General features: G+C 43.2%; 1 protein-coding gene across 2 annotated transcripts in view; it reads right to left on the bottom strand.

Moving 5' to 3' along the window:
* Positions 1–799: 799 nt before the first annotated feature.
* SLC9B2 (solute carrier family 9 member B2) overlaps positions 800–12,866 on the bottom strand; it is an 84,069-nt gene continuing 72,002 nt past the window's right edge. For both annotated transcript variants that reach the window (XM_056566371.1, XM_056566379.1), the window contains exons 11-12: positions 4,933–5,069; positions 800–1,168 (exon numbers count right to left, since the gene is read on the bottom strand). In XM_056566371.1, coding sequence (XP_056422346.1) covers positions 932–1,168; positions 4,933–5,069 — 374 coding nt within the window. In that variant the 3' untranslated portion in view covers positions 800–931. The remainder of the gene's footprint in view (positions 1,169–4,932; positions 5,070–12,866) is intronic.

Below are 12,866 nucleotides of genomic sequence, written 5' to 3'. Positions count from 1 at the left end.
TTGGTAGACAAACTGACATATAAATATGGGCTCAGGCCCTTCCAAACTATCTAATACAACCAGTTACCTGATGCACCTTTTCCGTGTTATTTAGGAGGCTGTTACCAATGCTTCTGAGGATTATGCTCTTTACATATCTGTGCTATACTAGCACCTCTTTTTATTTTTTCATCCCACCTCTTTATTTCGGTCTTGGGCAAGGCAGTTAGGGGAAAAAGAGGCAGGGGACAAGATATATTAATTGGAAGGGCGATGTCACTCCTGTGCAGGAGATCAGACACTTATCCCCTATCCTTTGGAAATGGGATAAGTGTCTGATCGCTTGCACAGCATCCGGCCAGTTTCCAGAAAGGGAGCGTGCCAACCCTCGCACAAAGCAGTGGCAACCACACCCCCTCCATATATCCATTTGGGAGAGATGGAGACACCTGAAAGCTGTATCTCTGGCTCTCCCATAGAAATACATGGAGGGAGCGTGTCTGCTGCCGCATCTTGCAGGGGTCAACACACCCTCTTCCTGGGGACTGCCGGAGTGCCGTGCAGGAGATCAGACACTTATCCCAATAGTTGCCCAAACTGTCAAACACCAGGACCAGAGCTGTGTTATGGCTGGTAGGACTGTGTTAAAACACAAGGGTTTTGGACAAGGGTACAGCAAGTGTATTATTACACTCCTGTAGTACTGGATACTGATTGGAGTTTATAGTCTTTGTTTTCTTTTTGGAAGATCAAATAAAAAAATACAAGAAAAGTCTAAATATATTTAACACCTACCTTAAACTATAAACACTTAGGAACATATAAACTTAGTTAAATTTTTTCTCTTCGGTGTGTTTATTAAATACATTTCATTAAAAAAAATACTGTTACAGTTGCAGCAAAAATGTATCATAGAAACTGTCCCATTCACCAGCATGGAGAAGATTGTATGTTAGACCACGCCACAGACTTCTGTTCTGTTGTCTGTCAAATCAGATTCTTCTAGATCCATGGTTTGGTTTGATTTCTGGAGCATTTTTGGACCTGTCATTCCAATGATTAAAGCTCCTATTGGTGCTGTGATTAAAATTGATAGGAAAGCTACAGTAAGAATATCCATTCCATAGTCTTCAAACTGTTTGTTTTCATTTTTTCTTGCCATATCCAGGGCTACAGAGCCAATGGCAGCCTAATAAAAACAATCATATTAAGTCTTTTAAGATTGTGTTACATTGGAAATCAACAAAACGTAACCCAATGCTGCTTAACTCAAATTTAATGGAACTGCTGAACATATCCATGTGTGGGCAAAAAGTTGTCATTCTGTTCAAAACTATTTTCATACATTGTATTTATTCCCTTTACACAAATATGTTACAAAAAACGTTGGGTTTTCACTCCACATGGACAACTGTAGCACTGGTCTGACACAGACTCTAAGGCTACTTTTACACTGCCGGCAGTGTGAGGGGCGTCAGGGGAGCCGGGGGGAATAGCAGGAGATAAATTACTGCAATAGCCATCTTTTTCTCCCGCGTCCTGCGGCCCCCATAATAGTAAATGGGAGCCGGCGGGACCCGTTGTTGCCCCTTGCTCCCCATCACGAGAATGGCCATTAAAGTAGGATGTGAAAAGGAAAAATTCGATTTTTTACATTAAAATGCTGGGGTTACCCCAAATTTTTCATTTTCACAAGTGGTAAAAGAAGAAAATGTCACTGTAAATTTGTAAGTACATTTCTTTGGATTAAGGACATAACTCATATCTGGGAGTAAACAGCTCTGCGGGTGCACACCTGTCACGGAAGAGCAGGAGCGCAGTCAGGGGCCTTGAGCTTCTACATAGCTGCCTATGAAGCCAGAACAGCGGGGACCTCCCCCTCAAGGAGCATTACATGGGGTAAATTACTAAAATGGGGCACAGTGGGACATAAAATCGTAAAACAAGTTATGTTCCCAGAATGATGACCCAGAGCATAGCCAAAACAAAAAAATATGCCCACCCCAAACCCTATATTCTGAATCATCATTCTGGGAATGTGATGTGTGTGGCCGTCCCTAACCTGCTGCCCCTGTTTGAGGCAACATAAAAAAGTCCCAGATGACAGCGACTCAGTGACCCATGACCCATTTTTGGAAAAAATACCCCCAGAGGTCTTATCAGGTTTTCTTTTTTTATATAAAAGAGGGCAATTTTTGGGGGGCAATTTAGTGGTTTTATGGGGTTAAAACTTGGAATGTGCTCTGGACTTGGTACATTGGGGTCAAATTATGGGAAATTAAAATGAAATGGAAAAAATTAGTACTCCATGGAAGTGTGATACTTCCTGAAACAGTTTTTAATGCAGAGGCCCGGAGTATGTAGTGTGTGTGTGCTTGGTGTAACTTTTATATGTGATGCAAATGCAGCGCCCTGAACCCCTAAGAGGGCCTGGGTCACGGTGAAAAATCTGCGGTAGACCCTTGAGGACCTATTAGGGGGTCTGCCGCAGATTTGTCCCTGCAGATAAAACTCACCCTGCACTACTGGAAACAGGAGATCTGTTCTTCAAGCCCTGAGGGGCACAGATCACAGCTGAGGGGGGGGCCTGGCTCCTTCTCACAGCTCTGCCTGCTGACTGAACTCAGTGGGCTAGCAGAGCTGCGATAAGGGGTCATTAACCCCTCCCCTGTCGGCTGCTATTGGTTGGATGATCGTCCGGCCAATAGCAGCGCTCCTGCGGGGGTGACAAAATCACCACCTCCCCATAGATACAGGAGGTGATTGGGGGTGTATTCTAAACCCACGATCACCATTTATCTCCGAGTCACGCGTGACCCGTATGACTGTAATCGCCACAAATCGCCGGTGTGAATTCATGACCCTCCTGGGCATTTGCACGGGATGCCTGCTGATAGATATCAGCAGGCATCCCGGTCCAATCCCCGCCCGGCGTGCAGCGGGGACCGAAATTCCCACGGGTGTACAGGTACGCCTTTGGTCCTTAACCCCTTAATTTTTACGTTTTCGTTTATTCCTCCTCGCCTTAAAAAAATTCTAACTCTTTTATATTTTCATCCACAGACTAGTATGAGGGCTTGTTTTTTGCACGACCAGTTGTCCGTTGTAACGCCATCACTCACTTTACCATAAAATGTATGGCGCAACCAAAAAAAATACTATATGTGTGGGAAATTAAAAAGAAAACCGCAATTTAGCAAATTTTGGAAGGTTTTGTTTTCACGCCGTACAATTTATGGTAAAAATAACATGTGTTCTTTATTCTTTGGGTCAATACGATTAAAATGATGTCTATGATAATATTCTTTTCTATTACTGTTGCGCTTAAAAAAAATCGCAAACTGTTTAACCAAATTAGTACGTTTAAAATCGCCCTATTTTAAAGATCTATAACTTTTTTCATTTTTCCGTATAAGCGGCGGTATGAGGGATCATTTTTTGCGCTGTGATCTGTACTTTTTATTGATACCATATTTGCTTATACAAAACTTTTAATACTTTTTTAATTATTTTTGTTTTTGAATAAAATGTTATAAAAAAGCAGCTATTTTGGACTTTTATTTTTTTTACGTTCACGCCGTTCACCGTACGGTATCATTAACATTTTATTTTAATAGTTGGGATATTTACGCACGTGGCGAAACCAAATATGTATATAAAATATTTTTTTTACACTTTTTGGGGGTGAAATAGGGAAAATGGGACAATTTAAGTTTTTAATTGGGGGAGGGGTTTTTCACTTTTTTTTTACTTTTATTTTTTACTTTTATTTTTACACTTTAATAGTCCCCATAGGGGACTATTTATAGCAATCATTCGATTGCTAATACTGTTCAGTGCTATGTATAGGACATAGCACTGATCAGTATTATCGGTCATCTTCTGCTCTGGTCTGCTCAATCGCAGACCTGAGCAGAAGACCCCGGGAGACGGCCGGAGCAAGGTGAGGGAACCTCCAGCCGCCATGCTGGATGATCGGATCGCCGCGGCAGCGCTGCGGGCGATCCGATCATCTATTCAAAGTACTGCGATGCTGCAGATGCCGTGATCTGTATTGATCATGGCATCTGAGGGGTTAATGGCAGACATCTGTCTGCCATTGCAAGCGGGTCCCTGGCTGCTCCGATACTCGCAGTTATGCATAGGACGTAAATGTACATCCTGGTGCGTTAAGTACCAGCTCACCAGGACGTACATTTACGTCCTGCGTCGTTAAGGTGTTAAGTACCAGAGCGTCAGGGAGTACCTGTACGCCCGTGGTCCATAAGTGGTTAAAAAACTGCCGTTAAAAAATCCCATTCATGTAAATCCGTTCTCACTTGGTATAGCCCGTTATGAATAATTTGTGTTGTAATATTTGTGACGGGAGAAGAAACGTCATATGCACTAATTTTTCCCCCATCACAAATAACATTCGTTATTCATAACGGGCTATAACGGGTGAGAAAGGATAATCAAAAAATCCCATAGATATTAATGGGATTTTTTAACGGGCGTTTTTAAGGGTTTTCCTGAACGGGACATTGTAACTGGTCTTTGTAACGGAGCAACAGTATAGTGTGAAAGGAGCCTAAGCTTTCCAGTTCTTTTCCTGTCTGCAACAATCAACATTACTCACTCATTGGAGGAGATTGATCAAAACGTGTACAGAGGAAAAGTTGACCATAGCAACCAATCAGATCTCTTCATTCATTTCTCAGAGGCCTTTTAAAAAATGAAAGAAGTGATCTGGTCAACTTTTCCTCAGGTTTGATAAATCTCCCCCATTGCGTACTTATTTTAAAGTTATTCAGATGATAAGAGGCAAATAAAGGTAGACTGCTAACAGTTAGAATTTTTACATGGACTTCCACTCGCGGAATGAGGCTCCAGTAGAAAAAGTTTTAGAAACCCTGCTTGACTTGCTGTACGTTGTAATATTTCACTCAGCATAGTTATATATACAGCCCTTACCTGAACTGTGGCCTTAGGCATCCATGCCAAAGAAATAAATACTTTCTCTTTCATATTAAAGCCAGCCCAGGTCACCATCAGGAAAGTGAAGCATATCCGTATGATCAATGCAATTCCAAGTGTGGCAACACATAATCCTTAAATTCAAGCAGAGACAACATTTCATTAAAAAAATAACACAAAAGAAAATCTCTCTCAATGATCTCACTGATCTGTTTCTTAAAATTTCTTCATAGTTTGTATTAAAAAAAAGCTCAAATTCTTCTGCATAGAAATAGATATGCAAAGACTGGAGAGGGGGCATGTTCACGTTTCTTAAATTATAAAAAATTTTCATTGTATCCTGTTCTATTATTATTCACTATGGTGGAGATTTATCAAAACCTGTGCAGAGGAAAAGTTGCCCATAGCACTTCTTTCATTTTTTTAACCTCTTAAGGATGCAGGGCGTACCTGTAAACCCTGCGCCCGGTCCTGGTCTATAACCAAGGGGTCACGCCGCGACCTCATGTTATAGTGGGTCGGTCCCGGCGGCTAATGAAAGCCGGGACCCTGGGCTAATAGTGTGCGGCACCGATAGTTGTGCCGCACGCTATTAACCCTTTAGACGTGGTGATCAAAGTTGATCGCCGCATCTAAAGTTGAAAAAATTGGATCCTGGTAGCTCAGTCGTGCTGATCGGGACCATAGCGGTGAAATCGCGATGTCCCGATCAGCTAGGACACGAGCGGAGGGTCCGTTACCTGCCTCCGGCATGTCCGATCGGCGATTGACTTCTCCATGCCTGAGATCTAGTACAGTGTTAGGAATCAATGTAATGCATAATATAGCCACTAGAGGGGGCTATAACAGCAAAAAAAAAAAAAAAAACAAAGTTGAAAAAAAAAAGTTACTAATGATGAATTAACCCCTTCCCTAATAAAAGTATGAATCACCCCCCTTTTCCCATTTTCAAAAAAAAAACAAAAAAAGAAAAAATGTATGAACTATAAAAATATAATGTTAATTAAACCGCACGGTCAATGGTGTACACGCACAAAAATTCCAAAGCCCAAAATGGAGTATTTTTGGTCACTTTGTATAGCACAAAAAAAATGAATAAAAGGTGATCAAAAAGTCCAATCAAAACAAACATGGAAATGATAAAAACTTGAAATCACGGCGCAAAAATTGAGCCCTCATACTGGCCCATACACGGAAAAATAAAAAAGTTATAGTGGTCAGAAGATGACAATTTTAAATGATACATTTTTCTGCATGTAGTTATGTTTTTTTTCAGAAGTACGACAAAATCCAACCTATATAACTATGGTATTATTTTAATCGTATGGACCTACAGAATAAAGATAAGGTGTCATTTTTACTGAAAAATGTACTACGTAGAAACAGAAGCCCCCAAAACTTACAAAATGGTGTTTCTTCTTCAATTTTGTCACACAATTAATTTTTTTCCGTTTCGCCGTGGATTTTTTGGTAAAATGACTGATGTCATTACAAAGTAGAATTGGTGGCACAAAAAATAAGTCATCATATTGATTTTTAGGTGCAAAATTGAAAGCGTTATAATTTTTAGAAGGTGATGAGGAAAAAATGAAAATGCAAAAACGGAAAAACCCTGCATCCTTTAAGGGGTACTCCGGTGGATAACATTTGTTTTTTAAATCAACTGGTGCCAGAAAGTTTAACAGATTTGTAAATTAGTTCTATTAAAAAAATCTTAATCCTTCCAGTACTTATTAGCTGCTGAATACTACAGAGGGAATTCTTTTCTTTTTGGAACACAAAGCTCTCTGCTGACATAACGAGCAAAGTGCTCTCTGCTGACATCTCTGTCCATTTGAGGAACTGTCCAGAGCAGCATATGTTTTCTATGGGGTTTCCTCCTACTATAGACAGTTCTTAAAATGGACAGAGATGTCAGCAGAGATCACTGTGCTCGTGATGTCAGCAGAGATCTCTGTCTTCCAAAAAGAAAATAATTTCCCCTTTAGTATTCAGCAGCTAACAAGTACTGGAAGGATTAAGATTTTTTTAATAGAAGTAATTTACAAATCTGTTTAACTTTCTGGCACCAGTTGATTTAAAAAAAAAGTTTTCCCATATCTTTCATTTCGGTAAGAGGAATACCAGAGGTCACAGTGGTATTTGATTCTCCCATCCCGCATGTGTCTACTGATGTGAGCTGAAGGTGTCTGAAACAGAGAACACGGGCGCACTCTCCACTGCAGAGAAGTACCATACATACCACAAGGCAGCAGGACACCGGGCCTTGGACAATACAAAGTGTGGACACTCATGGAGTTTGGTCGGTAATGTTTCTTGTTATAGGAGATTGCAGAGAGCACAAGCATCACTATACCTGATAACTGACTTGCATGGCAAAGCTGTTTTAGTAGACTTATGTGCAATGCTCCCACCTCAAGGTATGAAGGAGTACTTTTTGTCTTATTTTTTTCAAATCAACTGATGGCAGAAAGTTAAACACTTCTAAATAAAATCTTAATCCTTCCAGAATTTATCAGCTGCTGTATGCTGCAGAGGAAGTTGTATAGTTCTTTCCCTGCTGACGCCTCTGTCCATGTCAGGAACTGTCCAGAGCAGGAGAGGTTTGCTCTGGGGATCTGCTCCTGCTCTGGAAATTTCCTTACACAGAGGTCTCAGAAGAGAGCACTGTGGTCAGACAGAAAATAACTATACAACTTCCTCTGGAGCATACAGCAGCTGATAAATACTGGACGGATTAAGATTTTTTTTTAAATAGAAGTAACTTACAAATCTGTTCAACTTTCTGGCAACAGTTGATCTTAATTTTTATTTTCCACCCGAGTTCCCCCTTAAAGCCTTAATAACTCACAATTTAATAATTATCCATCTGTATTATGATACACTGTTATGCAATTAATAATGATTCATTTATTCAAATTCTAGAGGAGTCGACCAATTTTGTTTATAAAAATAAGTGTAAAACATGGTGGCTGTCAATGTCACCTGCAGGTCACCAGCATATTTTTTTTTTTTCACCTTTCTTTTGCAAAGGACTTGAAGCACTATACAGTGATCCCTCAACTTACAATGGCCTCAACATACAATAGTTTTAACATACAAGGGTCTTTTCTGGACAATTGTAACTTAAAACCAGACTCAACATACAATGTACAGACAGTACAGATCTGTGAAACATATCAATGGATGGAAGAACTGACCAATCGGAATGGATATTTACTGGTAAAACACCTGTTATGCTGAAGCGTATGCACTGAATTCCTGTCTGGTAGTGCCCCCTACAGTACAGGGAGGTATTACATGTTCTGTACTCTTAACCTACGCCACAGTTAGCTGCTCCTTTGGACACCAAGTAAGGGCGGCTCCATTACTTTTTAGGACACAGACTGTACAGGACCTTGAAGAAGCTCCTGTCCTCTACATAGACAGTGATTACTGCTCCCAGTAGATCTTTCTTACTTTTATATGTAAGGACTTGTTTTATCTATATTAGTAATCTACTTATTTTTCTTTAATCCATACTTTTTCCTATTTTTGGATGAGATTTTGGTGGCTTCAAAACCAATTACCAGGTTTCCATAGAGTTATGGTCCCAACATACAATGGTTTCACTATACAATGGTTGTCCTGGAACTTAATATTGTAACTTAATATTGTAACTTGAGGGACCACTGTTTTAGTTATAAGGAACTCCTATAGATATATTTAGAAATGTATTAGTAAAGCATCACTGTGATTTGAATACACTTTTGACACATTATTCAGACATGCCAAAAGTTTAGATCACATTGGGTCTCACTTCTGTAATCGTGAGTTATTATAACCCTGTGCAGTGCGAGGCAACGCTCCTTACTCCCTGGCCGGCTGTTCAGTCCAACCTGCATAGAGAGGGACAGAAGAAAGCCCAACTTAGACTTCCGGAGTGCAATTATAAAAGACTACCTACATATCGAGCTAGCTAATCCGTCACCTATACCATAAGTCACAAACATAAATACAATAGAAAACTAGTATTATTGGGGCTCAAAGATCTAATGGATACTGTAAAAAGTCTGTATGTGTAAATATATAAAAATGTATTAAATTAAAAGATGTCTTATATTAAATATACGCTTACAGTTCCACGTCTGGTGAACCACAGGGCCCTTTTGGTCAACTCAGACATACTAACAAAAAACAACATATCATATACCGTATTTTTTGCCATATAGGACGCTCCGGCAGATAAGACGCACCCAACTTTAAAGGAGGAAAATCTAGAATACAATGTAAAGTATAGGACAGTGATCTTCAACCAGCGGACCTCCAGATGTTGCAAAACTACAACTCCCTGCATGCCCGGACAGCCGTTGGCTGTCCGGGCATGCCAGGAGTTGTAGTTTTGCAACATCTGGAGGTCCGCAAGTTGAAGACCACTGGTAGGAGGTAATACTCACGTGTCCCTGCAACTCCTGACCCGTCACCGCTGCCCTTGATGTCGCCCTCCATCGCTGTCGCCGCGTCCCCGGGGTGCCCCTGTCGCTCCAGAACGGTATCCTCGCTCTTACGTCGCTATGCACGCCGCTCCTATTGCATGATGGGACCGCGTGCGCGACGCCGTGATGACAAAAAGGAGAGAGCCGGCCATGCAGGGGATCCCGGCACGGAGCAGACACCAAGGAGGCAGGTAAGGTTCCTCCCAGTGCAGCCGGTTAGTGTCACTATCCCTACAGACGCGGCGGTCAGCTTTGATCGCCACTTCTGAAGGGTTTATAGAGGGCATCACCGCGATCGGTGATGTCCTGTATTAGCCGCGGGTCCCGGCCGTTGATGGCCGCAGGGACTGTCGCAATAGGATAGGGTTGTAATGTGTATTCGTCGAATAAGATGCACCAACTCCCCCCCCCCCCCCAGTTTTGGGGAAGAAAAACTGCATCTTATACGGCGAAAAATACGCTAGATGCTTATATCCCTAAAGGACACAGCCCATTTAGGACACAGTCAGCTTAAATTTTAGCATTTTCATAACTTTAATTTTTTCACCCACAGAGCAATGTGAGGGCTTGTTTTTTGCATGAACAATAGTACTTCATAATGTTACCTTTCATTTTACTATAAAATGTACAGGATATCGAAACAATTTTTGTCGAGGGAAATTAAAAAGTAAAACCCCCAAAAGTGGCAAAAAAGTTTTTCTTTTCAGTGCATTTGACAGCAAAACTTATTTTTTATTTTATTTTGGAGGTCAATAAGATTAAAATGATACCCATGTTTGCATGTTTGTCTGTTATTGTACTACTTTGAACTTTTGTAAGAAAATGAGTATGCTTAATTGTCCTGTCCTGACGCCCCTATAACTTTCCCATTTTTCTGTATGCGGGCTAAATTTTGTGCCATTACATGTAATTTTTATCCGTACCACATTCGCATATATGTGACTCCTTGATCACTTTTTATTACATTTATTCTGGGATGTGATTTTTTTTGCATTTATGCTGTTCAGGATCACTTACATTATATTTTAATAGTTTAAACTAGATGATACCAAATATTTTTTATAAATTTTTACAAGTCCACACAGGGGCATAGCTTTTACTGTTCAGTGCTATGCACAGGCATAGCAGTGATCAGTAATATCGGTGATCTACTTGTATAGTCTGCCAGAAGGCAGACCAGAGAAGATCACCAGAGCCGTACATGGAGCAGGTGAGTTGAGCTCTGGCCACCACAATCTCACAAACTCACGGCCCGCAGCCCCTTCCTCGCTGCCCCCCCGTACTCATCTTTCTGTTCTGAACCGGCAAAGCAGGGGTTGGCGTCACGTGACGTCAGCGGCGCGATACTGCCAGGGAGAAAAAGGGATGCTTGGGGGGGGGGGGGGGGTGTTGCTGATGTTTCAGCAAGTGTTCAGGCCTGCAAACTGAATGATTAGGGTGTTACTGCGGTCTGTCCACCAACACCCCCCAACCCCCCCCCCCCAGAAGTAGTACCCCCCTAATCTGTTAGATGATGCTACTATCACAGGGTGAATGGGGGGGGGGGGGGGGTTTGTTGCTGGTGGATGATGGGGGTGCTACTGCTGGGGGGGGGGTGTTCCAGGTGGATGATGAGCGTAGCATCCCAGTCATCCAACAACACCCCCCCCCCCAGCAGTAGCACCCCCATCATACACCAGCAACAACCCCCCCCAGCAGTAGCACCCCCATCATCCACCAGCAACAACCCCCCAGCAACAACCCCATCATACACCAGCAACACCCCGTCCCCATTCCCCCTTCCCCCTTGTGGTAATAGCATGAGCTGACGAATGATGGGGGTGCTACTGCTGGGGGGGGGGGGGTGTTGCTGGTGGATGATGAGGGTGCTACTGCTGGGGGAGGGTGTTGTATGATTGGGATGCAGTAGCACCCTCATCATCCACCAGCAACACCCCCCCCCATTATTAATACCCCCATAATCTGTCAACTGGTGCTATTATCACAGGGGGTGAGGTGTTGCTGGTGGATGATGGGGGTGCTACTGCTGGGGGGGGGGGGGGGGGGGGTTGCTGGTGGATGATGAGGGAGCTACTGCCCTGGAAGTAGCATCCCAATCATCCAACAACCCCCCCCCCCCCCCCAGCAGTAGCATCATCCGTCAGCTCATGCTATTACCACAGGGGGGGTAGGGGAATGTTGGGGGGGGGGGGTGTTGCTGGTGGATAATGGGGGTGCTACTGGTGGTGGGGGGTGTTGCTGGTGGATGATGAGGGGCGCATGATGGGGGCATTATATGTAAGGGGCGCATGATGAGGGCATTATATGTAAGGGGCGCATGATGTGGGCATTATATGTAAGGGGCGCATGATTGGGGCATTATATGTAAGGGGTGCATGGTGGGGGCAATATATGTGAGGGGCACATGATGGGGGCATTATATGTGAGGGGCACATGATGGGGGCATTATATGTAAGGGGCACATGATGGGGGCATTAAATGTAAGGGGCGCATGATGGGGGCATTATATGTAAGGGGCGCATGATGGGGGCATTATACGTGAGGGGCACATGATGTGGGCATTATATGTAAGGGGCGCATGATGGGGGCATTATATGTAAGGGGCGCATGATGGGGGCATTATATGTGAGGGGCACATGATGGGGGCATTATATGTGAGGGGCACATGATGGGGGCATTATATGTAAGGGGCACATGATGAGGGCATTATATGTAAGGGGCACATGATGGGGGCATTATATGTAAGGGGCGCATGATGGGGGCATTATATGTAAGGGGCGCATGATGGGGGCATTATATGTGAGGGGCACATGATGGGGGCATTATATGTGAGGGGCACATGATGGGGGCATTATATGTGAGGGGCGCATGATGAGGGCATTATATGTGAGGGGTGCATGATGGGGGCATTATATGTGAAGGGCACATGATGGGGCATTATATGTGAGGGGCGCATGATGAGGGCATTATATGTGAGGGGCGCATGACGAAAGCATTATATGTGGGGGGGCACATGATGAAGGCATTATATGTGGGGGGCGCATGATGAGGGCATTATATGTGAGGGGCGCATGCGGCCCAGCCTCACCCAGCCGCTACCTCCGGTGGCCTCCAGATAACTTGAGTTTGAGACCCCTGATCTAAAGGGTTGACGGACAGTGGGATTGCGTTGATATCTGCCATTACTGGGGGGCCACCAGGACCCACTGGGGGCCCCCCAGCTTCTATGCTCCCGCAGCTTCTATGCTCCCCACATGAACAGGACATAAATGTACATCCTGGTGCGTAACGTACCAGGTCTCCAGGATGTACACTTACGTCCAATGTCGTTAAGGGGTTAATATATCAATTAATGTCCAAGTCGTTAAGAAGTTAATATGTCAATTAAAATAGCTGTCACAAGGGTATCTGCCAATGGTTTAATTTAGGCTGAGTTACCCGCTCCATCTCATTACT

This window comes from Hyla sarda, chromosome 1 (assembly GCF_029499605.1).
Source record: "Hyla sarda isolate aHylSar1 chromosome 1, aHylSar1.hap1, whole genome shotgun sequence".
In the NCBI taxonomy this organism is placed as follows: Eukaryota; Metazoa; Chordata; class Amphibia; order Anura; family Hylidae; genus Hyla; species Hyla sarda.
This window is presented reverse-complemented; position numbering and strand designations above follow the sequence as displayed.